Consider the following 27567-nt stretch of genomic DNA (forward strand, 5'->3'; position numbering starts at 1 on the left):
TAGTTATTTAAAACAAGCTCACCTCATACTATATGACTATTTTCCTTTCTTATCTATTATGTATATATAATACTCATTACTACTATATATCAAGACCCTCCAAGGTTACATCTTTTCACACGTCAAGGCTATAGCTTTTACCCAGAAAAAGTAAAGCAAGTCAAATGGGCCTAACGAGGGTTCCCTCTTCTCTCTCTCTCTTTCTTTCTTTCCTCCCTGTCTCTCTCCTTCCTATAAAGGAGAAAGACTACCTTTATTCCAATAGGTGGTCAAATCCATCTTATAAATCCCAGTCATGCCTTGTACTACCTTAATAGTAATCTAGTATGGTAGAGAACTAGAGACTAACTAACCGTCAACATGATTAGCAAAACTTAAAATGCTCTATTTAGCTTTATTTAGTTGCCATTAATTCTTACAATCCACAACTAACTAGTTAGTTGTTCTCGATCTCTCATGATCCACACAGAGGCTAAAATATATACTGCAGAAAATAAGCAAAACACTTACAACCATCTGTAAGTTTCCATTGCGATGCCAAACAAGAGGAGCCCAAATTTGCCAAAAACTTAAATCTATTTAATCTTCACAGAAGTTTCTCTATCGAAACATATCAAGCACAGAGAAATATCTTAAAGTCTTTTTATATGTCAATCTGCAGTAGTGGTGGTCCTCCTCCTCCCCCTCCTCCTCCTCCTTGTTAGCCTTCTTATCCAACCTCTCCTCCCTTTGGCTCCTTCCACGTTGCTCCCTAACCCGGCATGGCACGTGGCTGCCTTGTTGGACCTGCTCCATCTTGCCAGCTGGAGCAACTGGCCAATCTGCTTCCGCCACCTCAGCCCGCCGCCGTGCTTGCCTTGTTCCACAACACTCCTCACTTTGTTGCTCTCCTTTCCATTATTGGGTGGTCTGATGCACGTACCACCCTTCTTGGTGTTCTTATCCCACAGTGCGTCTCCATTGTCGCCGAACTTGATTGATATGAAGGAATCTAAGCAAATCATATAAACAGTGCTTGTTATGTTGCATTTCCATTGTGTTGATAGGAATTCTTTATAGAAGATTATATCCGAAACAAAAAATAGTCTCTGGTGATCATTTTTTTTTCTCTCTCTCTCTCTAAAAGTAGAGTCATTCTTTCTCTCTTTATCGCTTATATATCTACACAAAAGATGAGAGAAATTAATTTTTTTTTCTCTCTCTCTCTCTCCCTTATTCTATCCATCCAAATTTGAACCTCTTTTTTTAAATTCTTTTTGGTCTAGATAATAGTGAAGAGGACACTGATGTACGATTATTGACCAGCAAGCTAACTATCTAAGACTGCAGCAATCATTGAGCATGATCTTTTATTTTGTTCTTTAGGTTACAAGAGAAATTTTTTAAAAAGAATTGCTACCAGACATGACTTTATACTTTTCAGTGACAAACTACAAACAAAGTAGTTTGAAAGAGAAAATTAAAGCAAAAAAAAAAAAGACTGGAAAAAGGGACAAAGCTAAATGCAACCAAAATTAACAATTCCCATTGCATGAAACCTCTCTTGGTTAATTCTAATGGTTGCTGAAATCGAGGTTTTATTTTTTATTCTGAAATGCTAACTGTAAGCATATTAAGTATGAAATAGTGTGTAGCTATGCTTCAATGGATCAGCCTAGCCCATTGTTGAGCAATAGAACAGAAGACAAATTAATCCAAACATTATTTCTAAGAGGAGAAAATTTTGTTGAAATTAAGGAATCTACCTTCGAGGCTTGCGACGGAGGCTTTGTCGGAATCGTCTCCAGCTCTCCGGTGCCGCGGCTCAGGACGTAGAAAGGAGCCAAAAGCAAAAACACTGGACAGGGTGATGCTCCTATTCCTTTGCCTTCTGTTGTTGTTTGAGGGGAGCTGGCCTTGTTTGGAGGCCAAGATGAGAAGCCTCTCTTTCAAACAAAGAGCACATACCCCTACAACCACCTCATTTGGATGGAAGTAGCACCTTGTGTTATCTCCTCCATTGGCATTCATGTCTCTCTAGCTAAGTTGGAATGGGGGGAGAGAGAGAGAGAGAGGAGAAGATCTGGCAAGTAGAAAAGAAGAAGAGGAGGCAAATATAAGAAAGAGATAGATAAGTTGGGTAGGTTTTGACTCTTAAGGGGATCACCTTTTGAGATGAAAGTTGAAGCTAAAAAGTAAGTGAGGCCATGCACTACAAGAGATTAAGGAGGCTTTATTTGTGAAAGATGACTGCGAGTTAATAGAGCATGGTCCACATGAGGACATTCTCAAATCTTAAATGCCAGAACATTTACTCTCTCCTAATCTTACTGTTTCTTTTGTTCTTTTCTTTGCAGTAATTCGTTATGGAAGTATCTGAGATTGCATCATGAAGCAAAAGAAACTAAGGATCGCATGCCTTTGTGGGCCTATCTTAGATCAGCACTAGTATTCAACTGATCCTACTTTGGGTGTAAAAAAGAAAAGGAAAAACAAGAAGAGATTTGTAAACTAAAGATCACAAACATCAGTTTGTACGAATTTGAGTTCATCTCACATGCCATGATCCATCAACTTCGAATTGTTAGGCAACAAACTAATTTTTTTTTTGGGCAGCTTGAATGAGAGTTATTGCACTTTCTCTTGTCTCCAAAGTTATCCCAACACAAAAGTTGTACCAAGGAGTAGCACCATTGCTTCAAAGGATGGGGAAAAGGGAGTAGTAGGTGGTGGTGCAAAGGATGGGCAAAAAGGGAATGGAATTGGAGATCAATGAGCACATCACATGGTTTGTGGAGGCCACCTCCAATTCCAAAGTAAGAGAGCTTCACATCGGCAATGGCCATAGCAAAAGGGTGGACATGGGTTCATGTGATGCTGTTCCAGTTGTTCTACTGCAATCAAGAAAAGAAGCTAATTACTATGAAGTATCTAGCTTTTGCCTCATTGGAGAGTAGAAAGTAAAACAATTAAATGATTAGTTTTGCTATTCGCAAAACATTTTCCAGAGAAAAAGATTACTCCCATTTGGGAGCCCTTGATATGAACAGAGGTAAATGATGATCAGAATCCACCATTCAATGGAAATAGCAATTGATGAATTGATTGTATAGAAGCATAGTAATTTCATGAGCTTTCACAAACAAGGACGACATAGGAGTTGAAGAGAATATTCACAGAACAGTGGAAGAACAATTCATTAAACAATACGTCCATGTGAATGACATGGATAACATCCCAAACAATAACCAACTTGAGAGATCCATTTCTCAAGTCAAAGAAACAGGTTAGAAAGCATATTAACATCTGAAAAGGAGGAAAACTTGGACAACTGGAGTAGAACGAGTATAGCTTCTAAAAACTCAGAGGTAGTAGTGTTGAGACTAGACGTCAGTGACTAACACTTAAAAACTCTGGTAGATAGAATTTACTGATTCTGTACATCTTGATCCGAGAGGTAGAATACGAAAGGTCAGAGTCTCAGAAGTTCTCCATGCTCTTGCCATGGTTGATCCCAGATGCTGATAACACCTGAAAACACATAAAATGCATCTCAAAATGGATATTAAATGCTGAAGAAATAAGGGCTACAACTTGACAACGAATATACTTCTCACTATCAAACTTTGGGATGATAGTCAAGAGAAACGACAATGGAAACAAATGATTAACCATTAACATTCAATAGCATAAGTTTATTCAATTGAAGATCTTAATCAATGGGGGAAGATTAGCATATAATATATATGATAGTACAAGCTAATAACTGGAGTGCAGAATTTTCCAATACCCCAAGATCTGCTAATCTAGGCATGAGGAAATGGCATATTCATATTATATATATATATATATATATATATGCAGATACACACACGTTAAATTGTCCATAACTTTCTACAACTGTTATGTGCCTTGTGCTCCAAAAAGAAATTCCAAGTGTCTGACCCTTCTACTGATGCAAGTATGATACTATGTGATCCCTCAAAATGGGGTGAGAAAGTGTTCTGTGTCCAAGTATCTAAAGATTCTAACACCTCTAAAACCCTAAAAAGGCCCAGGTTAAATTGAGGCGAGCTGGTGGAACATCTTTTAGTGCAAAAATATATCAAATCATCATCACCATGACTTCCCTATATAAAGAGATGAATTAGATGTCGACAAATTCTTGTTTCAGTGTCAAGTGTCAACAATCAGACCCCCATTATAAATGATTCCCTGTCATCTTGAATGGTAATATATTGCATTATCAATCAATTAACTGACAAATTGAACACCGGGAAATAAACACAATTATCTATAACAACTACAGCTAGGATAATTTGCAAAGGCCACTTGTTAGAAGTTCTAACAGATATATCCTTAGTGACAGGAATGGTAGCTTTAACTGTCAAGTCACTTGTTCACAGATAAATTATTCATAAAGAAGATAACAGTAAAGGCCTGACAAATGAACAGTGATTATACCTGTGCATTAACAAGATTTGCTCCTGTCTTCAGGTTGTCAAGATTTGCTTTAACTGGTTGATATGCTGAGAAATCAACTGGAAGAAAATCAGACAGTTTAAGGGAGAAATTATCTCGAATGCCTGAATGCTCAGTTGGCCCTGAAATATTATCCAGGCCAGAGCATATCGCCTCACTTCTGTGGAATGAAATGTTTAGTGTAAGAAATTGTAGAACTATGAAAAACAAGATACGGGACTAGTTAGTTGACAAGACAAAGTTGACACCAACATTTACTTACAATTTGACAATTAACTATGAAAAATAGAGAAAAACACCAGTGATTTCCAACATAGAGAAACTTACTTAAGGTCTAAAATATTACATATATTGGATTCTCCCAAATCATCTCCCATACTAATCATTGAAATCATTTGCTCGCTGCCTGATTCTTGATGCTCAACAATACTTCGATTGGCATCCTGAGGAGTTAAAATAGCCAAATTCGCTTGTAATTCCTTCTCAGAATCCAAGGAAAGCGTAGAAGAATAAACCTGATCTGTAACAGAAGCATCAGGAATCTCAGTCATTTCAGGAGTTTCCATAAGGTTAAGGTCAAACAATCTGAATGAAATGGCTGGATGCTGCTTCTCTTCTTTGATATCGATAGGAGATTCAGTCCCAACAATTGGAAACAGAGAGTCCCCTGAATTATTTGGGTCTGTTGTCTCAAGTGCTTCCTCATCCCCTGAGAATTTATTCAAATGTAGCCAAGACTGGCTTTCCCACAGGGTATCAAACTGAGGGTAGTCATTCTCCTGGGACACCTTGGGTGGAAGAAAGTCATTTGGTCTGATAGTGTTATTGCTTTTCGTAACAATTTCCATAGGACAAGCACCCTCCTGCACATCAATTGTTGGCCCATAAATCCCAATGCCCTGCAGGTTCCCACTTAACTTGCAGTTTGGATCTGCAGAATCCCCAACAGGCTGCACAGACTGAACAATGCTGACATTAGATGCTTCACATCTTGAAATATCACTTTGATATGTATTCCTATCAATCAAGGCGACCCCAGTTGTATCTTCATTTATGACTACCTCGGAAACTTCTTCAGGATCATCTGGCAATGTCCTTTCAGCATCATTAACAGCACTTTGGTGGACTTCAGAGCTTCTTTGTGCAAACGTCGATCGACGCTTCTTGGGCACTTTTACACGACTGATTAATTTCATCAGGTCAATGTCACATGCTCTTTCTCGTTTTAACATGTTTTCACCGGACACACTTTCTTGTTGATCATCTCTCTTATATCTTCCTTCTGAATCCCGTAACCTGTGACTAGAATCTCCCCTAATGCTAAAATAACTCCTCTTCCATCTAGTGCTATCGCAAGATCTGCAATTCTCCTCTTCTGACTCTGATTCGTGAGTAACTTCACTCCTCGAATGCCACAATTCATCAGGAGCTCTCCGTGCTCTGCTTCCATATCCATCAAACTTATTGTGCCTAAACCTATTATTGTCTCTTTCGACAGAATATCTTTCATCTCTCGACCTTCTCCTCTTCCTTTCCTTCTCTCTGTTCCAATCCAAACCAGGAAGACACTCTCTACTTCTGCTCCTCCAATTCCTCCTCATACCCTTTTCATCACCAACATTTATGCCAACATTATATCTCCTCCTCCGAAATCCCACCTCACGACGGGCATTGTTGATCTGGTCACTGTGAGTTGAATGCACTCCATCCTTCTCTTTAACTTCCTCATTTCTATCGCTGTCCAACTTTACTGGGAGCAAGCTAGCAGAGAGAAATCCCTTTGAAACCAAGTACTCCGCCGCGAGCCGCCCAGCTTCCAGCAAGATGCCAGCTTTCTGATTACTTTCCCCAGAACCATACTTCCTGAAGCAGCATTGATCGAATCGGCATCGTCCACTGTTCCGGAAATGGGAACTGGGATTGTGATTCTTATGGCGACTCGCAGGGCTACCCGGCGATCGCCGCCGGTGTGAGAAGCCGGACTTCTTCGGGCTTCGATTCCCAGCTCGCATTCCTCTCTCTGCTCTCAATTCTCCAATATTTCGGCCGATTAAACAAACAAGAACCCTAAAATTTCCGAAAAGAGAAATTCTCAAGATGGTCCTTTCACCGATTCAACCAACGAACAGAACCCATCAACCATTTCACTGGATTCATCCACATCTATTTTTTTCCCCCCATGAGATCAAGAGGCTAGCCCATTTCTCCACCAAAAAGAGTACGGAGAAGGATCGAAACGAAATGGCGCATTCTAATCAAGCATTGGGCGTTCTCCTGGACACGAGGAGTTCGATTTCGATCGAGGAATTCTAGGGCTTCAGCTTCGAAGAGGGGATTCACGTCCTCCAAGTGAGGGGATTTGAGCTTTCTATTGTTAGTGGAATAAGAAGAAGTGTGAGTACCATTTGGTTTTTTGAAGAAAAGTTGGGTGCTAAAAAAATATATATATAAATTCCTTTTATTATGCTCGAATAAGTATCTACCGTTCATCTCTACCAAACAAACTCGATCAAAGAGATGTAGGGTAGATAGGGGATTTACGCGTGAACATAAATTAATGCAGTGGCTCATACGAAAGGAATCTCGGTGATAACAGCAAACGGATGCCACGTGGCGTCGGAACAGGCAAGAAGAATGGCGCGCTTATATGTCAGAGGATTGCCTGCGCCCTCGGATGTAGTAAATTCCTGCGCTCTCTATAAAGTCAACCTACCGTAAGTTAATGCGGTTAGTTTAACGAAAACAAATTAAATTCATAGAAACAAGAATGAAGATAGTTTGACCATATTCCCTTTGCTTCTCTTTTATCTCACCCATTTCGCATGGCTTGCCTCTATATATAGAAGAGTATTTATTCCACATGTGTCTATTCTCTTTAAAACATTATTCAGATTTTGTTACATTGGCTGCAGTTTTGACAGTCCAAAACTGCAAGCATTTATCAAAGAGAATTGCCATCTACGCACGCATCACACCTACAGAAGGATAAATAAGAACATGGGGGCAAAGCATAGAACCACCCTTGAGCAACTTCAATCCATCCAGCCATTGATTCGTAACTATCTGGGAGGGCGAGCGCTTTCGAGTTTAGCTTCTCATGTGTGATCTGATCCTGCAGGATATGGCCAGGTGATTATATGGAATAGAACGAGCATGAGAGAATCTCTCTAGCTAACAATGCTAAGCGAATTTTGCTGCTAAATTATCCAGGAAATTATGGACCTCTAGGCATGCCTTCTTGTCCTCCCGTCTGTGATGAGAACATCTGCATTACAGACCTCAGTACTTCTGAGACTTGCCCCTGAGCTTCTCCAAAGTTCAAATGGATATTTGCATCTGCTTGTGGATCAGGTTCACCGGATTCCCTTCCATTTCCAGTAGATGACCTCTCATGTGCCTGCTGTGTTCCGGTAGACAAGCCCATGTTTCTGAAGATGTCAGCAAACAGCGGAGGAACGGGAGCATTAGTGGTTGAACTTGCAGACTGTGTAGACTCTTGGCCATGGTTTGAGGTCATGCTGCCGAAAATATTTGACAGATTTATAGGAATGGAAGCATTCGTGGGGAAGGAAGTGAAGGATGCACTGCTGTTTGGTGGCCCTGAAGATTGTGAAGCTGATTCTTGACCAAGGCTTGAAGCTACGCCCCTGATGATATTGGAAACAAACTCGGGAGAAGGGGAAGCGCCAACAGGGAAGGATGTAAAGGGAGCACCACTATCTGTTGATCCTGCTGTTTGTCTAGATTCTTGGGCATTATGTGACTGTGTGTTCTAGAAAGCAGCAAGAAACAATAAACAACTTAGATAGCTAATAGAAACTTAAGGTGTGCAAAATGTGATGCTTTTCACATATGACAATTTTGAAAGGATATAGACTTAGCGTTGACCCCAAATGGTCTAAAAGTTTGATGCTTAAAAGGACTTATGACATAAGCAACTAAGTGGGTTAGCAGAATTTACCTTATCCCTTTGTCAGATATAATATACATCACTCACTTGAAATACAAATTATTCACTACTAATAACCTCAGTATCAAGGTCTGCAGCTGGCAGCTTTATTGGCCATGCACAATCTAAGCCCATGGCAACTTGGAGCCATACTCAAGGTATTTCGTGTATAGACTTCAGTAAAATTGGTGGGAGCTCAAGAGAAGATGGGAAATTTAATCTGTTTCTGAAGGAAAATAGATCCAAGTATCCAACCAACTACAATCATAAAATAAAGGCATATCAGCCTCATTTCTACCCTACATAGGAACTGAGGAGCAGAGATGTACATATCTACCCTCATTTCTGAGGAGGTTGTTTTTAAGTCATGGACCATGACCTCTTGTATGCAGGCAAACCTTACAGGCAAACTAAATGACACCCTCTAACCAACTAGAACCATAAAATTGGAAAATATGATTGGCAATTAGAACATAACAAGCCAATCTAAATTGAACTAGTCATTTAATTTACATTGTAATGAAACAGTCAGGTAGCGAGATTAGTACAAGCTATGCCAATCTGTATTTAAATAAATTGTGCTTCAGAATTTCAGTCAAAGCAAATTTTTACCTAGGCAGGCTATTTGCTGTTCACAAGAAATGCTACTAGTATATTTGGACTTGATTGCACTCTTCTACAATTAAAGAACAATGACAATGAAAGTTTTAAGCATATGAAGTGAAAACAAAATCACTTATCTCAGTAAACCCCATGAAAGTATTGTCAAATATGTAAGAGTTCCAAAACTACAGTGCATGAAACAGCTATATTACATAATGGCAATCGAAAAGTCTTTCAATTTGATAACAATGTCCATATAGAATAAAGAGATAACATGTCAAATCACAATAATATGCATCTACAAATAATTTCTTATCACATTGTAAGCCAAGAGTACCTGCTCCTCTGCTCGGACTCGTTCCAGCAGTTTCATCTTAGTAACCTGAGATTTCATATATATTAAGATTTTATGAACAAACAGGAAACTGCACTCAAAAGGATATGTGTGTGTGTGTGTGTGAGTGAGTGAGTACCTCAATGTTCTCTTGAATTGTTCTATTACTAGGATCCAGCTGAGATGCTGAAAATGTAGAATGTAGGGTCAAAAATCTAGATGTTCTAGTTCAACTTTGCAAAAATCAGTAAGGCATAATTTCAGTGTAACCTTTTAGGTAGCCCTTATATAAAGCATCGTGGTAATTCCCTTGAGCAAAATAAGCTGATCCAAGGCGGCTATATGCTTTGCTGTAACTGGGATCAATTTCGATGGACTTTAAGCAGTCCTCAATCGCATCACTATGTCTATGAATGTGGGTGTAAGCAGCAGCCCTAAAAGTAGCAGATTACATTCGCAGTCAGCTTACCACAAGATAACTGTGATTAAAATTACTTTTCACATATAAACATTCATTCCAATACATGCAGCAAATAAATTTAACAAAAAATTAAAAAAGTTGATGCCGTCAAAGAGGAGATTCTACAAAACTGATAATAAACAAACAAAGCTAAATTTTCATCATAGTTTTTCTGAAGAGATAAAAAAAATTTAGCGCATATCAATTTCACTAAGAAATGTAGCTCTCAAAGTGACATCTTTTAGTTCGATCATTTTTTTCTGATAAACAATCAAGATCATTGAAATGCACCAAAAGAGGTGCAATCTAGTACATGCAAAATACAAGATCAAAGAGAAGCACAAAAAGTTCTGTCAATTTGGATATACAACTCCAGCAGAACTTGATAAATAATATAAAAAGAACACAAACACTTTAGACAAAGAAAGCTAGAAAAGAACAAAAACGATCCCTTTCAAGCTGTATATTGTGCAGTGTGCACTCTAAATTTTGGAAATTGCACCAAGCCACTCTTAACTATTAGAATGTGTCACAAGCATGAATTCTCTATATACATCTCCTCAGCAATGAGAATAGTATGGGCATCCTCTTTGGAAAACTCCCATCTAGTGGAAGACATTATAATGGTAGGCAGCTGGTATCCACGAAAATGCTTTATTAGTATTGAACATAATAATATGGTCTTTATTTTCCAGTCCATACCTGTTACAGTAGTAAACAGCGTTCTTCCCACAGAGTGCTATGGCATAGGTATACAGTTCAATAGCTTCATGGTATTGCTTTAACCGCATAAATTGATTACCTGATAACTGTAGTATGTTAATGGTACTCCACACAGTTGGACACATAAATAAATTCAACTAAAAACTTAACGATGTATGCAGTCTTGACCATCCAATCTACTGCAATAACAACATTAACAACTCTGGAAAGATATATTGGAATCTGATGACTAAACTTAATATGGAGAGGGTGCAGCTAGAAATTTAATATCAGATTTATCAAAACAAACAAATAATGGAAGAAGTGAATCATTTTTGGATACATAATAAGGAGAAAGATGAAGCAATCAATGCAACAAAGTGTTCGGTTTGCTGCAAATAAAAACAAAAGAAAATTTGAGCAGACAAATAGAGAAGTCTCCTTCAAAAGAAATTAACAGCAGCAGTACCTTTTGACTTTAAGACCTCACCAAGGTTGGACAAGTTCATCATTTCCCCTTGATTGTTCTCCATTTCCTAACATGAAAAAAGACCAGTGCAATTAATAGGCATACGCAAGACAACGTTATCAGAAGTAAGCTGTCAAAAGATCAAATGTACACTACAACCAATACCAAATGGAAGATAACTAGGGAAATAAACTATATTTATATCATCCTTGAAGTGATTAGCATAAGGCTTCAAATCTCAATAAACTGTGCCATTTCTCTATTCAACTACTAAATTTGATGTGCTGTGTCAGTGTCAGCCATCCAACTTTCCAAAGCACCATACATGACAACTTGAGCCACATCAAGGATTGAACAAAAAGGAGAATCCCTCTAATAAAATGCATTTGAACTGTATAAAGTATCGACAATATTGTTGACAGTTCAACTATTAAATTCATGTGCTAAAACATAACTACTGCCTTCGATTCAGTTGGAAAAGGGACTCCAACCTTAAATAGTGATATAAATATGCATCATTAGATGCCATAGCTCACTCCATCATTCTATTTTCTAGCACAGTTTAAATTAGTATTATCATATAAGGGTAGGGCTGCCAGGCTTGATGGGCGGCTCGGGCCTGACTCGGGCTCAGCTCGGTCAGAGCTGAGCCGAGTCCGAGCCGTTATAATAGACTCAAAATTAATATCGAGTCGAGCCTGAGCTAGAGCCGGCTCGCTCAGACTCGGCTCGATAGCTTGACTAGCTATAACTAAGGACACGTGGCATAAAGAAATATTGCCACGTGTCCCTCACTAACCCACCCTCACCCTCACCCGTAACCCATCCATCACCCTTACCCACCCTCCCCCATCACGTCACCCTTCCCATCTTCACCCATCAGGCCATCACCCTCAAGTCCCTCACCCACCCCACTCTAATCTTCACCCTCACCCTCATCCACCTGATCACCACTCATAGCCTCACCCCATGCGCCACCACCTCCTCCCTCTCCGTCGGCCTCCATCGGCAAGCCACCACCACGGCGCCACGTCCTCCTCTCCGTCAACCTCCTCTTCCGTCGACCTCCTCCTCCTCCTCCGTCGGCTTCCTTCTCCTCTTTCATTCACCATCTCCTCGTCGTCACCTCCTCCTCCATCTGTCTCCGACTCCTTTGGCAAGCCGCCGTCTACATCGCCACCGCCTCATCCTCTAATCGAGCTCGATTCGAGTTGAGCTGAGCCGAGCCTGAGCAGAATTATGAGGCTTGAAAGTAATTTCGAGCCGAGCCTGAGCCTGAGCCTGAGCCTGAGCCTGAGCCTGAGCCTGAGCTAGCTCGCTCAGGCTTGGCTCGTTTACACCCCTATAAAAGAGCCAATAAAATAGCTAAAGCAATCGTTGCTTGAATAGATACTTAGAATGAGGTACCCTTATAAAGAACTTGGAATAGAAGTATCATATTAGTTTTCCATGACTAGTCCACTAAAAGGAACTCAGGCCAGATGTTAGTGGAATACTACCTATTAAATTGTCCACCAGTTGATATAATTTATCTAGGACTCAGCCTGTTTATGTATATTCATGTTCAACATGTAAAGATAGACAAGACAAAAGAAAGAAAATGGTCATACTGCTACTGCTTCATCAAAGAGTTGTGTTGCTTTTGCTATTTGAGCAGGATCTTCAACTCCAGCAGGAGAACTTCTAAAGAAATTAATTTTGTCAAGTGCAGCATAGAACCTTCCAAAAAGTTCATCTCTTGATACACCTTTTATGACATGAGATAAAATAATACATTAATAACGAATTGCAGAGTAAGCAGATTCCTTGAATGAGACATTGTTGTATATATCTTTGACCAAAATGAAATTCAATGTGTAGAGTGCAAGCTTAACGGCATGTCCTTTATATGTTTAGATAATAAGAATTATGTCAGTACTAATGATTAAATCAATCTTTACCATTGTAAATGTCAAAAAATAGAAGAAAATAACAATGAAGAATGGATAGAAGGAAGCAAAATTTGTGAACATTAAGTAACTGCTTAAAAACAGTGTCTTTAAGTTCACAAGTAGCTAAATTGCAGAATATTTGATAAACGAAGTACAGCAAACATCAGCTATATTTCCTTATATGATGGTTTCCTTTTTCTTTTATGGTAAGTAAAGGTAATATTTGGAGGAGCTATGGTTTTATATTGTTCTAGCAATCAAAGAGGAACTAATAGGACCACACAAAGATCTACAAGACATTGACATCCTGGATCCAGATGAGGAAGAGTCAATTGACTTGGAATCTTGGGTTAAGAATTGGATTCACTTAGGACTCCAATTCTATCGGTCTGCAGTTAAATGAACCAAATAAAATCAGAAGAGGAGAAACTGCAAATCTGTTGATCAATATATCAAAATTCAGTTGATGTTCCTGAGCAAGAATATTTCAAGAACTTTCAACTACTCAAATGGGTTGAAGGAATAAAATTTAATATGAATCGGAACTTTAAAGATTTAATTGAAAAAAATTAGTGTGTCAATTTAATTAAAATTGCAATACAAGATCAAGTGCTATATCTAACTAGCGACATTGGTTCCCTTCTTCATCAACATCTATCTAACTAAGAAAAATGAAACAATGGAAGGTGAATAAAAAAGAAAGGAAAAGCAAGAACCAAAATATCAAGCAAATTTTGGAATAATTAATAATTAATTTGGAAAGCTCGCAAGGATCACTTGTTATACTAGTCATCTTCTTATATATGAGCTTTCAAAAAGTAACAGTCAATCTGCAATGTTAGGAAAATAATGATAACAGTAATAAGAAAAGATATTTACGATTGGTTTGCAGGATTCAGCCAATTGGATCCTTCTTGGTTAAGGTAAATTTCTAGATTTGATGTAATATGGACTATGATATTTGGTATTGTGGAAAAATTAGACAAAGTGAAGGTGCAACATTGGAAATTTACATTCATACCTAAGTCACGAGAACCTTCAGCTGAACCTTCACTCTGCTAAAGAAGGAGAGAAAATTTAAGACCATAACTTACTTTCAAAAACTAATTTCCATGTAAGAAAGAGAATAAACACAAAACTGGAAATAATCCTGGCAACAGAGAACATATAGAACTTTTAAGTAAGAGAAAGTATAATAAAGTATTCAGCTCAGAAAGCTCGGTGATAGAAAACAGATGCATATTGGTCAAACATTAGATATCATGGAAGCTGAATATGGAACTTCAAGCTTCAATAATAATGATTTTATGGCAATAATAATTCTTCTAAATGGTGTTGAAACATCAATTTGATGTGAGGTAATAAGTTAAAAATTTGCACCAAAGGCATGTCATTCCCATGTTACTGCCTTACTAGGTCTAACAAAAGGCTATGCAACCTGACTTGAATGGTAATTATAAAGGTATAAATAAAAAAGTACAGAAATTGATAAATATTTCCCATGCACAAAAGCGGACTGCCTGGAGAGTTATACACGTACATTAAACAGTATGCACCTGTCCTTAATATGCTAGTTGGTACATCGTGTAACTTGGAAGTCTACATTTAGTTTCTTGTCCATCTTACATATACATGTGCATACAACCATCCATCTATCCATGGACATAGATGCATTTCTAACATTTTATGCATGGTTTCCTATTCTTTTATAACTTAATGCAGCATTTCACTTATTGGTCAAAATCATAAAAATATAACTAATCGCAACTTAAGATATAGCAAGGTTCCATACTTTCTGTGGTAACGAGCAGAAAGCTGAAGATGTGAAACAAAAATTTGTTAGTTATATTGACAAATCACAGAAGAGAAAGGAGGTTGGGAATTGCATTTCTTGATAATCAAATTTCAGGACTCGGAGTATGGAATATCTTTCTCTAGATCTGGCAATCAAGATTCTGCTTGAGAGTTGAGAAAACAAGAGGCTCTATAATTTAATATTACATATAAACCTACACATCTCATGCTTCTATAGTATAGATTCATCCTTTTATAGGAATTTCTTGCATTCAGCACCTTTTTGTTTCTTATTAGATATAGTTACTTACTAGATTACTTGAGTGCAGTCATACGCTATGAAATCAGTTCACCAGATAACAACCAAGAAAGGGCACATAATTTTAATAGCATGTAAGATGGGACAGCATTGACTTGAATACCAGAAGAACAAACAATACTAACACATACAGATTAAAAATAGATAATTAAATATAACATACTCAAGAAGAGAAAGTAAACAGACATTTGATGCCCCTAAAATTTTAGAATCTTCAATATTCTGGGAGGTTGAGTTACTACAGGATGCTTTATTCTCTATTGCATCCGCACCAAGATCTGATCTTAATTTATGTTGTTCACCAGCTTCCCAGGAATTGAATAGGTCCAATAACAGACCAGGCGGTATCGCTTTGTCCGTAGATAATGAGTTCGGCATAAACACGACTTCCAAACAATCTCTGCTAACCTCAAGAGCTTCAGAATCAACCCCAGGAGCTAGTTCCACTGCCTTAGAGAAAACATATCACAGTTAGACACAAAAAACAAAAAGAAGATTATCCTGGTACTGAACTTGTCAGAAAGTTACAGAGCTATGATTAATTTGATTGATGCATATAAATCTAGGATTAAAACAGATTTTTATACAAATGCTCAAAAGTAATTTACAGACTAAATATCTCAGAGATGACAGTACCCTACTACTGGAGGGCTCCTTTTTTTGCCCAAACTAAGTCGTCCTTGCTTTAGGCTGCATATCTCAAAATCATCTCTAAAAATTTCCACACATAGATTTCACTAGACAGGTATTACTGATGACCACCTAACACCATACTTCTTTCAATCTTCACCCAACCGTCACTTCATTCTCACTATATGGGCCTCTCCATCCAACTATCGGGACTCACCACAAAGTTGGTTGAACAATTGCAGATTGCCACTTTTTCACATTTTCATTAAAAAAAAAATACTTCCACAAATGAACACTGCGAACAAACCAAAGTTGTCCTGATCAGATGAAGAATAATTCTTCATCGAAATTATACACCAAAAGGTATTCAAATTTTCGGAGTAAACTCTCTTTCGTGCAGCAAATATGTGATGTGATCTATATTCAAATTGATCACGATATCGTATTCGGAAGCACGAAGAAGATGAATTGCTAACTAAGACTCACGAGAAGCGAACAACCGCACTTGCAAATTATCAAAGTTACGAGCTTTTCTTGGTTTCTTTGGATTATAATGCTACGGATATGGAAGGCTAGGGTTGACGAACCGGAGTTAAGGAAATCGAGGAAGGCGAGGACGATCCGACGGCAGGAGAGAGAGTCCGACCTCGGATTCCCCATCCCCTCTTCTTCTTCTCCGACTACTTTGATCTTGCTTCGCTAAGTCGCGGGGAGAGATTAAGTTACGCTTTCGATAAGACAGCGAGACAGAGGGGGTTTAGGTCAAACCGTGGAGGAGAGCAGACGGAGACCCGATCGACCCGGGAAATGGTATTCCCATGAAATCCTTTTGCCACGTGCGACGCACGTTGGAGAAGCTATGAGAAAAAGGGGGAAATAAAGTAAGTTTGGGGGGCTTATTTGAAATTTTCCTTTTGCTTTGGTCGAGTTTGTACTGGACCTGCCAGATTGTTAAAGGAAAAAAAAAATATTTTCATTAAATATTTTTAATGAAAGGTCGGTTGGCTAGCAATTTTATTTATTTTTATCAAGTTTTATAAGCTTAATACACAGAAAAAGAATATATATATATATATATATATTGAAATAGTTTCACTATCAGCGTAATAAGAAAAAAATAAGCATCAAAGCAATAAGGTGTCGGCGTTGGCCAAAGACTGACATAGAATAAGAAAAAGAGAAAAGAAAAGAAAGGGGGACGATATAAAGGAAAAGGAGAGGAGAATAGGGATAAAAAAAAAGGTGGAGAGGGGAGGAACCCTAGCATAGCAGGATTTATACTTATAAAACCAAGAAAAAAATAATTAGTGGTGGTGGAGGTTAATTGCTTGTGGATGCTAATTGTTTTTTCTTTTGTCTGGTTGAGCTAATTATGAACAAGTATTGATTGATATATTGATTTATTTATTGAAAAACTGTGAAGATGTGCAAACGATAATTTGGTAGAAGAAATTCTCCTACCTGGATACTGACTGTCAATCTGCTTTCCTTTTGTCAGTAAAAGAGCATATAACGAGATATTTACTTGCTCCTAAGTTGATCTGTGGCAGCATCAGGAACACTTAAACAAGCATTCAAAGAAACATCTACACAAACATACACAGATATACACAATGACACAAATATATACACACACGTAACAATGAGCACCTCTAACCTTAGATTACAATTCGTTGACCAACCACAAGATCCTTAATAGGGATCCTATTAGATTCCTTGCGGTATATAACAAGTCATATGTTGTTGATACAACCAAGAACTTATCAAGGTTGATATACAATGAAATCGCTCAATTTTAATATAGAATTGAATCGGGCCATCAATTATATGGATAGTAGTGTGGGCAATAAAACTATACTCCCGTTTATTGAACTTTATGCTGCCTATCTTTTAGATAAGCGTCCCGCCTGTCGAAGTGACCAAGAAACGACATCACTGCAGCAATCCACTTTTCTTCCCCCAGCCAATGGCTAAGATGTAGAGAATCACACAGCCAGCAATGGTGCCAATTGTGGTTTCCCAGAATCTAAAGTTGGAAGTTCTTTGTTCCTCGGCATTTGCAGGATCGTTGTAGAGATCGATACCAATGTTCATACCAAATACACCTACAACCACCACGCCAGCAGTAACTACCACGGTTGCGGTGGTAAGCATGACTCCCATCTGAAGCAGCTGGTTTTGCTTCTCATCTAGCATGATGTTGATATAATCTTCAGTGTCGTCCACATACTCCCTCAACTTTGGGCATACAGGGGGGCACATGATTAAATGATAATTAGGCACAGAAGTACACAGGTGGATATAGAAGTGGGCATTGATTAGTATTATATTGACATAAAAATTGTAACTTTATATCAATTTAAAAGACATATAATTGAACTGAATAGTATGAGAAACTGGAGAATAACCGGTACTGTGATGGATATCTCCAAGACAGAAATTTCAAACATTATATGCCAAACACAAACTTGAGAAGCATTATCTGCTTAACAAGCTAATGATAAGGATTGGAGAATTCTACTGGAGTTTAAGAGTAATCTGTGTGTGTGACTGCATGTACTTATGGACACGACACAGACAAACTTGAGATATATGAGCTGAATCACATAGCTAAGATGTTGGCACTTTATCTTGAGAAGGAAAGTAGATAAACATTCAATTCTATCAAGAAACTCAGTATCATTGGATCTTCCCAAATGACTTTATAAAAATGACTCAGAATTATGTTTTAATCTTTTGAAAATGATACTGGCAATTCTAGCAAATTCTGCGATTAAATAGTCCTGAGTAATTTATATCTTTCAAGGCAATGGATTGATATTAAGATGCTTTAGATTCTTACGGGTTAAAAGCTACATACATGGGATAGTTTGTTCAGAGTGCCATCGATCTGCACAAAGTAAGCTTCTAGGAGCATCTCCAATTCCTCAATGTTTGGCTTAAAACCAGTTAAGGTTCCATTGCTGTTAGCTGTCTCACTTCTAAAATCTTCTTCACTGAGAACAAATTAAAAAATTGTTATAAATATTAGTAAGATATTAAAATATAACACTGCAGCTAAGTTAAGTATGCAAAAGAAACACCTGATCCGGTTCAACATCTCTAACCAAAATTAGGAAGATGAAGCAACACATGTGGCAAGCTGGCTCTCCATACTACTAGTCTGTTGATTCAGGGAACCACTGAAGCATACAGTTCCTAAGCACATCAAATTTGCTTGGTGCTAAGGCAAATCAAATTGTTCAGCCATTGTATATCTCTTTAATCCTTATGCATCTCAGCTTCTACCACCTTCTAAACTCCTTACATTCCAGCAGAATATATGGTTTGACAAGATCTAACAACATTAGCAGAAAATGATAGCTTCCTTATAAGGTTCTTAGATTACTGGAGTTGAAAGCGTTGGAGTCGTCAGAGCTGTTATTGGATAACACATTCATGTTTGCACTTTGCAGATGTCTAATCTTTTAGGAAATAGTATTCGTTTGCAAGATCAATGTTCAAGTTGACCATGATGACTAGTGTTGTCCCTATGCACGAAGTCTGTGGTTATCACTTCACAAAATCCTTCCAGATTACTCTTCACTACTATTTCAGAAAGATGCCACCTAGACATATATAGGCTTGGGTTCTTCCCATTTATATATGATGTTCTGATATCCACATAAAATTTAACATTCAGCCAGACTTCAAAAGAGATGAGATACAAATATAACCACATAAAGGATATATCAATAACATTTTCATCATACAAATTGTAGACATAATTGCAATTACAGTCTTTTCCAACTGTCTCTTTTCTCTGAAAAAGAAAAGGTGCTGCTTACCTATCCTCTTCCAATTGAAATGCATCATTATCAAGTTCAATCCTCGATGAAGAATCACCAAATCTTTGACTAACAAGCTTCTCGGTTAAGTACATCTCAGCCATATCCATGTCATCATCCAATAAATGTTCAAGCTCATCTCTCACCTATCAAAAATAGGTCAAACAGAAAGTCATATTCTAACAATTAGCAGCAGTGAAACAAAGCTGTTAAGCTTCTTTTCTGAGAGGAATAAGAAAACAACACAAGCTAAGCAAATCAGACATAACCAATAAATATGGTAGTAAAATAAGACAGTCTGCAAAAGAGTTGGCTAAATTAGACGAAAAACAACATAAAAAATTAAAGGAAAAAAAATAAAACAAAATACATATTATCGATTAAATAACAAACTGCTTTACTGGTTCTACAAAATGATGAATGCTGAAACCACTCATACATGTGTGCTTTAAGTTCTTACCTTCTGCACACGTCCTGATATTGCCACCAAGCGACTCTTAATTTGTCTAACACGCTCAAGGTTAAGTGTGCTGATTTTTGAAGTCAACTCATCTAATGCTGGATAAGCCTCTTGCTCCAGAGTCAGTGTCTAGTGAAAAGTGATTAACAGAGAATAAATAAATAATAAATAAAAACACTTCATCTGTCATCACAAGATCAAACCATATTGATAACGATAGTGGAATTACGATGCAAGAGAAACATACCTAGAGAACTAAAAAATATGTATATTTAATTATAAATGAGAAAAGCTGTTTGGCAAATGTAGAACATGTACAGATAATATACGAGCTGCATTATCCAACTAATACTTCTTCGAACCTACCAGAGAAAGGAGCTAGAATGATGTCTGTTTAACATCCATAGACTTTGGATAACTTTAAGGTGCTTTTATGAGTGTTAGCGCATGATATTCATGGCAATTAAACACAGTAAGCCTACTAATCATATTGAAAGCACCTTGTGTTCATACTTTCTGTGAGAATTTGTAACTTGTAATGTAAAATAAGATGATAAGAAGAACTTCATAGAGGTCAAAGAATAGTACCGGTGGAGATACATATTTCATACTAAAATTCATTCTACAGCAGTAAATATCTCGCATTATCAGAATTCATGCACTCCAAGCAAGGCAAGATAGCATGTTTGACACATCTTCTAATTGATGGATGAATTTACTTTAGGACTACAATGGAGAAAAATCACTCATATAGTATGATATTTTAGAAAGAAAAAATAGCATGCATCAACTAGTTAAAACCGTGTACACAAAATGCCATCCAAAGTTATAGCCGAGATGCATACCTCAGCTTCAAGGCACCTACAAGCGGACTCGAGGCAGACTTCAAGTGCCCTGAATTCAAATGGCAACACCTTTGCACTCCCATCTTTGTGAATATCCAATGCAGGAGTGTTGTTACCTTCTGCCATTTCACTCATCAAGCAATCATCCTGCTTACGGACCTCCATCCCATTTATTGGCACTCCATCTGGACCAGGTGATAAAGGCCAGGATGATGTGTCTTTCAATAAACCTTCCCCATTCATATCGTCAGAGTCTGCAGTCTTTAGACCAAGAAACATTTAAATTATCTACTGTTCTCAGAACCTTAGGATTCAAAGACAAATACTATGGAAAGTAGAATTCTAATATTGTGCGATACAAGTTGATTGTTTTATCAACAGATAAACTGAAGAGTGTACCGTGTTTACAATATGGAATGGAAAATTAATTACTGACAAACCTATCAGTATTGAAAACCTATGGTAACCACTGGATCCAATTTTTACAACATCAATCACCTTAATCTGTCAGAAAATGATTGCTTGGATGGTACTTGGACCATCATGAAGTAAATTAACCTAGGTGTATCAAAAAGTTTCGAACAATGCCATCAATTGTTTCTAAGCAACCTGCGCCAAATTATTGGCATTAAGGGCCATCCTTATCGAGATTTACATTCTCAGTCCAACATCAATCTCCAGTTGTCAAAAGACACGTAATTTTACACTTTCATATTTCACACTGAACGAGAAGCCGAAAAATTATGATACAAGAAACACAGAAGCATACAATTGAACAAAGAAATCAATCCACGATAAATAGAAGCTAGTCAAGATTAGAAATAGGCAGCGAGTTACGGCCCAAGATTCACGTTCTCGGATCGAGAATGAAATTAAAACCAATGGAAGGCAAAGAGCATTAAATCTACCTGCCGTTGGGTGCCATAAGAGGCGGAGACCCGAGATTGGAGATCTTGTACGAAGGGAACAACCATTGGATCCCTGGAATTGGGGATAAGCACCTCGGTGGCGGTGACAATGGCCTTGATGTGCTCCAGATTGATCACGATCGCTCGCTCCCTGCCTAGAATCGTGGACGGGTACGAGAGGAGAGGGTCGAGAACCCTCAGATCACGCGCGGGGAGGCCCGTGCGGTGCATGATCGAGTGCTTCCCCACCTCCTCGAGATACGAGCGCCCGGATCCCGAGACCACCAGCCACTCCCGGCTCCCCGTGCCCTTCCTCCTCCCAGCGGCCACGGCCGTCCGGTGGTGGTGGAGCTCGTCCTCCGGCGCCATCTTCGGGGACCGCATCCTGTCTTCGGAGATGAGGTATTCTAGGATTAGGGTTAGCGTCTTTGTCCAACAGGGGAGAGGGCGCGAAGCAGAGAACGGGAAAGCTTTCCTACCTCAGTGGGAAGTCTGCGTGACAGAGACCGAATCGAATGCCGTTTAATTTGTTGGACGGATATCGTTCAAATAAAGAGTTTTTTTAACTATTTTAAGTCTACACGTTTTTCGCGTCTTTCCAGAGAATGTATGAAATTGATGGAGATATTAACAAGTGCGCTAGAAAATTAACGGTGTATAAATGCACTTCAGCCCTTCAAAGATAGGTTTATTACTAGGGCCAGTGTACTTTTTCAATCTGACCCAACCCAACTTCTCTTTCCCATCGCCCCCCTCACTACAGAAGCACGCACTCACAGAGACTCTCTGTCTCCCCCCCGCCCACCAATGGTAGCTACAACCATGGCGAGATCTCTCTTCTCGTCGTCTTCCTTCCCCAATCTATCCCTCCCCTATCGTCCTCTTTCTTCTGGGGATCTCGGATCTTTTCCTCCCGCCACGGTTCCTTCTCGAAAACCGGCTCCCTTATCCCCCCTCTCAAACCCTAAATTCCCATCTCCCCTGAAGAACCCAAGGAGCCTTGTCTCTCGCCGCGCCGTGCACAACGGAGGGATTGTGGAAACGGAAGTTCCAATAGAGAAGAGTAAGCATTGTTCTTGCATTCTTCCAGCTATCCTCTCAATTTTATCTGCATTAATTGCTTTGGGTTTGTTTCGAAGAGTTCCCGCCATTTCCAACGATTATAGATATCAACCAGATCCGCGAGACCCTGCCCCATAGGTGAGTCAAATTTTTCTTTGGTACTTTTTGATGATTAACTTTTATTATTTGTTGGATTTTGGTATAAAGTTGAGATTTTTACTGTTTTTGTTGTGTTGTTAGATTTCCATTTCTTCTGGTGGACAGAGTGATCGAGTTCAAGCCAGGAGTTACAGCTGTAGGTATAAAGAATGTAACGATTAATGATAATTTCTTCCCTGGGCACTTCCCAGAGCGGCCGATAATGCCTGGTGTTCTCATGATTGAGGTATGGATTAATGCCATATCACAATTTTTCTTCTTCTCAACCTGTTAGATTCACTAAGTGGATTTGTTTATGAAATAATTGTGGTTGTGGACATTATGTTGATTGAGAATTATATAAGAGCACACCAGAGTACTGCATATGATGCTCCTTGAAGTATGTTTCAGTATTACCACCTTTGTAGTTCTTTATTGTTGTGTCACTTATTGATTTCTGTTGTTTTATTATTGTGAATCTGCTATGCCTTCGATGATTCTAAAGGATGTTCTGTCTCTACAGTGGTGTCTATGCTTGCTTTCATATAACCATCGATCTACCTTTCATTGTTACAAAGTTTGTTTGACTTGACAAACGATTGAGTCCTAAGAGATTGACCAGATGAGAATTCGAAGGACCTGGAAAGGAAGAGATTGACCAGATGAGATCATACATCTCAACATCTAAGAATATGCAAGTACTTAGTAAATTAAAACATTCCGTGCACCCAAAAAAATATTGTTCTTATACAGAATAGTACAGTTGCAGTATGTAGAGTTCGTTTCATTATTAAATAGTATTCACAACACTACAGCTTGCAGGGAGAGCATGCAAAACGATAACTTCACTCTCATAATAATCTTTTGGCTTTAATGATTCAGGCAATGGCTCAGGTTGGGGGCCTGGTGATGCTGCAACCGGAAGTCAGTGGTTCCCGTGATAATTTCTTTTTTGCAGGGATTGACAAAGTTAGGTTCCGAAAACCTGTCATTGCAGGGGATACCTTAGTCATGAGAATGACTTTGGTCAAATTACAGAAGAGATTTGGAATAGCAAAAATGGAAGGGAAAGCCTATGTGGGTGGTGAGATTGTATGCGAGGGAGAGTTCCTTATGGCCACTGGAACTGAATGATGTGCAACCAAACCATACTTGCTATTCAGATTATTCTCTTTCACATCCTTATGAGGTATCTGAGAGGAGTTTCTCTCCTTTGTCCAGTTTTAAGTTTAAGCCTCATTTTTATTGGCAGCATGAACTGCATGGCTTCAGCACTAATTGTGAGACTTCATCTCTTCACAGTTCAATTTAGGTCCTATTACTTGCCCATCTGAACTTCTTCCTCCCACCTTGTGTTACATAGTCATCAAGGATAATTTGCTACTCTTGGCAGAAATTTGTAATTTTTGTTGTTTGTTGGAGTAATCTGATTGTAAAATTTCAAACTTTGGTCCATAATATGTTGTACTTATTGAAATCTTGTTTCAAGTATTAATATTCAAAGATTTGGAGACATATATCTATATAAATAATTAAAATAAATGTGAGCACGTGTATCTGAGTACTTATATTTGCAAATTAAATTGCTTTAATCTTCAAAGAGTTATGGATGCAGATCTTTTATGTCTTAAATCATTTGCAGCTTGGGTCGTTCTGAATTGCTTTCATAGGCAGAATAGACAGGGCCATGCTTCATCCGATAACCACACCAAGGTTCATAAAACAACAACAACAGCACTGCAAAGGGAAAATTGATCAACTAGGGCTAATGAAAGAAAACCAGACGCTCGAGAAGACAATCATATTTGTACTAATGACTAGCAACTTGGTTTTGTTCGAATGGAAGTGCTTAGGCAAGTATTAACACCTATAAATCTCTGAATAGAGGAACTGCGGTAAAGATTGCATTAATTTGCAGAGATCTTCTCAGCCTCAAATGAAGACAGAACGAGGATTACACACTGCCACCTCCCAAACATAAGCAAGTTTATACGTGAACAAATAAAAGAAGATAAGTATCCAAGATCATTAAAATATAAGGAGGATGATACAGAATCTAACTAGCAAAATGGACCGTGCAGTCCATCCCATACAAGGATTATGTATGATCCTTGAGTACTGCAAACTTAAAGATAAAATTAAGCATAGGTGATGTATATCTGCCTTCAAGCCATCATCCTAGCTGACCTAACAAAAAGACTGTCCACAACCTTACCAATGTTTTCAATTGTTTCAAGTGTCGCAGGAAAGATTGCATCAGTCTTGGGATCATCAAATATCATGAGGCAACCAACACCTTGATCCAGAGTGCCTGCAAACTTCTTGTCAAGAATCATCTGTGATAGCTTTTTCTCAACATGATCTATTGGCAACTCGATCATCTTTGCTATGTGTGCAATCTGCACACTTGAGTAAGGCTCGATCAACCTGCAGAGATTCTGCTCCAAGAGAGTGTCATATAAAGAGGAAAGGTGCCTGTGCACTATCGGATCTTCCTCCAGTTGGGCTTTGTAATCACGAAGAGCAGTTTCAAAAAATTTCAGAGATCGCTTCGAGTATGCATCAGCCACTGCTTTCATGGCATCCAAATCAGGACCCACGTACTGCAAACCAGCCTTTGAAGAGATTATTCCAGCAACATCATCAGCCTGGTTGACCATTATCTTGCACAAAAGCATGTACTTCAAGCTAAAGACAGCCCTGGGATCCTCAAGAGCATTAAAGGCTTCAAATGCTTCATAGAAGTAGCTGTAAGCAGTCGAGTAATCCTTCTCTTCTGCATGCAGAATGCCACTTTGCAAATCTATTGTACCCTGCTGCGCTGGTGGAACATATATGGCATTAGCAGCTGTTCGTGCTGCAGTTAGAGAAGCTTTAGCCTTTGGCAGATTTCTCAGAGAAAAGTGAAGTTTGCTCTCTAAAAGGTCGATGTCCACTAAGAGCAACTTGTCATCTAACCTTCTAACCTCCTTGATAAGACCAGAAAGAAGGGCAAGAGCTTCAGGATATTCTTCATTTTCCATCAAGAGAGCTGCAAGCCTAGCTTCAACTCGTTGCCGGAGGAATGTACGCTTCTCAGCACGGGTCCATTCCACCATCTCTTTGCACAATGAGATCTGCAGATCAGAGGTTCCTGGTATCTTGACAACCGCATCTATGATCCCACGCACAATTTTTGCAGTCTTTGCCTTGGGTACTAAAGAGAAAAAGGGTCTGAGTTGGGTCAAAAGGCTTCTCAGCTCCTCTGCTTTCTTTTCTTGGGTAAGAAGTTCTGTTAGATTTGAAACTGCCTGTTCTTTTATTCTTAAGGCTTCTGGGGAGGATGACGGATTTTCCAGCACACGATAGAGAATGGAAATGGACTCGGAAGACTCTTTAGCCTCCAAGGCCTCTGCTATCGACTCAGTGGTAGCAGGAAGATATGATGATTCCATTGCTGAAGACATTCGAACTACCTAAAAAGCTATCAATTTCCCAAGATGAGAACAAGAATTTGTATAAGAAGAAACTCATCTAATCATGCTTCTAAGATTCATAAAGAAATATGAGTTGAAAACAGCACACAATAAAAATGTTCTTCTGGAAAACAATAAGAGGTCCTCATGAAAGTTATAATATCTGCTATACGTCAAAGTTTGAAAGATCTTTATAGATGAGAAACATAAGGAAATCAAAGAAAAAAACTGATTTGCTTGAACTCTCATCAGTCCCCTGATTTTTTTGTATATGGTTTAGTTCTTATAGCGAAATATCTTTTCATGTAGCCTTCTAAAAACACATGGAGCACATCATGGCGGCTGCTATCTCACCATCTCAGTTCTTTAATTACAAGACCAAGAAAAAGTGCTACTTTTTAGATGTTCATGAAGTGTAAAGAGAAAAAGGCATGTTCTAAGTACAGTAATTGATCTGCAGAATCTAATTGATCTGCTTACCCAACTAAAGACAAAGGGTCAGTTTTGTTCAATTATATGAAACAATTTTCCAGGCACTTTCTTGATAGGGTGAGAAATATAGTCAAGTTTCCCGCATGTCCCAAGGTATATTTGCAGAATAATGAGAAATTGCAACTACAGTATGCCACTACCATCAAACACTCATCAGCAAGGTGTCAAAGTATCATCAGGTATAACAGGAATGCATTTAAGTTAGATAAGGAACCAATTAAAGATCATTTCCTCACCTCACAACTAATTTAGTGTCAATTAAGAAACAAAGGAACGAAAAAGGGCACCACATTTCCCTCCAATCTTGCTCTTCCCTGAATTAATCGTCCTTTAAAGAGTAAAGACTAGCTTTTTCAAGCCAAAATAATCAAACTTTCACTCTTTTCATCACCACAACATCCATTACAACAGCAATGGTTCAAAGTTTGTATGGATCTAACTAACAATACAAAAATAATAAAAATAACCCGAAAATTAAGAGAAAATTGCAACGATTAGCGACCCCGCCCTCCGTGTTAGAACTTTAAAGAACCAAAAAAAAGAGACTTTGAGAGCTCTCACTTGTTGGAGCGTGGAGAAGGGCTTCGAACTTGATCGTCGAACCCGAAGCTTGAGCTTTTCTTGGGCAGGAAGCCTAACAGCGGTGGCATTTTGGAGCTTTATTATTGATCGATTTGCGGGTCGGGTGGATAAAAGTTGAACCCGGTGGGTTAAAGATCCGGCCCAGA

The 27567-nt window shown here is 38.6% G+C and overlaps 6 protein-coding genes across 9 annotated transcripts; 1 reads left to right on the forward strand and 5 right to left on the reverse strand.

The window, feature by feature from the left end:
• Positions 1 to 353: 353 nt before the first annotated feature.
• On the reverse strand, positions 354 to 2322 carry LOC140774428 (uncharacterized). The gene is made up of 2 exons (XM_073117429.1): positions 1746 to 2322; positions 354 to 991 (listed from the first exon to the last, which is right to left on the reverse strand). Exons 1-2 carry the CDS (start codon positions 2008 to 2010, stop codon positions 651 to 653), a joined length of 606 nt encoding a protein of 201 aa, XP_072973530.1. The 5' UTR covers positions 2011 to 2322; the 3' UTR covers positions 354 to 650.
• Positions 2323 to 3122: 800 nt separating this feature from the next.
• Positions 3123 to 6853, reverse strand: LOC140774237 (uncharacterized). Its single transcript, XM_073117145.1, has 3 exons — positions 4789 to 6853; positions 4444 to 4621; positions 3123 to 3510 (listed from the first exon to the last, which is right to left on the reverse strand). The coding sequence occupies exons 1-3, from the start codon at positions 6471 to 6473 to the stop codon at positions 3460 to 3462; spliced, it is 1914 nt and encodes a 637-aa protein (XP_072973246.1). The 5' UTR covers positions 6474 to 6853; the 3' UTR covers positions 3123 to 3459.
• A 446-nt stretch (positions 6854 to 7299) lies between these two features.
• LOC140773765 (uncharacterized) lies at positions 7300 to 16439 on the reverse strand. 2 transcript variants are annotated; one of them, XM_073116488.1, is made up of 11 exons: positions 16240 to 16439; positions 15209 to 15468; positions 13931 to 13964; positions 12589 to 12725; positions 10979 to 11045; positions 10510 to 10609; positions 9618 to 9781; positions 9487 to 9533; positions 9351 to 9395; positions 7684 to 8233; positions 7300 to 7573 (listed from the first exon to the last, which is right to left on the reverse strand). In XM_073116488.1, the coding sequence occupies exons 1-11, from the start codon at positions 16310 to 16312 to the stop codon at positions 7557 to 7559; spliced, it is 1494 nt and encodes a 497-aa protein (XP_072972589.1). In that variant the 5' UTR covers positions 16313 to 16439; the 3' UTR covers positions 7300 to 7556. The 2 variants fall into 2 exon arrangements, with proteins under 2 accessions (XP_072972589.1, XP_072972588.1); XM_073116487.1 differs by having other exon boundaries at positions 13931 to 13967.
• An 840-nt stretch (positions 16440 to 17279) lies between these two features.
• Positions 17280 to 22250, reverse strand: LOC140774374 (magnesium transporter MRS2-F). Of its 2 annotated transcripts, none has more exons than XM_073117352.1 (7): positions 22172 to 22250; positions 21693 to 22077; positions 20785 to 21045; positions 19940 to 20068; positions 19480 to 19625; positions 18513 to 18648; positions 17280 to 17890 (listed from the first exon to the last, which is right to left on the reverse strand). In XM_073117352.1, the coding sequence occupies exons 2-7, from the start codon at positions 22074 to 22076 to the stop codon at positions 17585 to 17587; spliced, it is 1362 nt and encodes a 453-aa protein (XP_072973453.1). In that variant the 5' UTR covers position 22077; positions 22172 to 22250; the 3' UTR covers positions 17280 to 17584. The 2 variants fall into 2 exon arrangements, with proteins under 2 accessions (XP_072973453.1, XP_072973452.1); XM_073117351.1 differs by having other exon boundaries at positions 21693 to 22081; positions 22172 to 22231.
• Positions 22251 to 22418: 168 nt separating this feature from the next.
• LOC140773846 (uncharacterized) lies at positions 22419 to 24069 on the forward strand. Its single transcript, XM_073116615.1, has 4 exons — positions 22419 to 22755; positions 22832 to 22892; positions 22995 to 23139; positions 23775 to 24069. Exons 1-4 carry the CDS (start codon positions 22500 to 22502, stop codon positions 24024 to 24026), a joined length of 714 nt encoding a protein of 237 aa, XP_072972716.1. The 5' UTR covers positions 22419 to 22499; the 3' UTR covers positions 24027 to 24069.
• An 825-nt stretch (positions 24070 to 24894) lies between these two features.
• On the reverse strand, positions 24895 to 27496 carry LOC140773117 (26S proteasome non-ATPase regulatory subunit 11 homolog). 2 transcript variants are annotated; one of them, XM_073115501.1, is made up of 2 exons: positions 27401 to 27496; positions 24895 to 26355 (listed from the first exon to the last, which is right to left on the reverse strand). In XM_073115501.1, the coding sequence occupies exon 2, from the start codon at positions 26336 to 26338 to the stop codon at positions 25058 to 25060; it is 1281 nt and encodes a 426-aa protein (XP_072971602.1). In that variant the 5' UTR covers positions 26339 to 26355; positions 27401 to 27496; the 3' UTR covers positions 24895 to 25057. The 2 variants fall into 2 exon arrangements, with proteins under 2 accessions (XP_072971602.1, XP_072971603.1); XM_073115502.1 differs by having other exon boundaries at positions 24895 to 26347; positions 27401 to 27478.
• Positions 27497 to 27567: the final 71 nt, after the last annotated feature.

This window comes from Typha angustifolia, chromosome 13 (assembly GCF_048772165.1).
Source record: "Typha angustifolia cultivar Huaian chromosome 13, ASM4877216v1, whole genome shotgun sequence".
Classification (NCBI taxonomy): Eukaryota; Viridiplantae; Streptophyta; class Magnoliopsida; order Poales; family Typhaceae; genus Typha; species Typha angustifolia.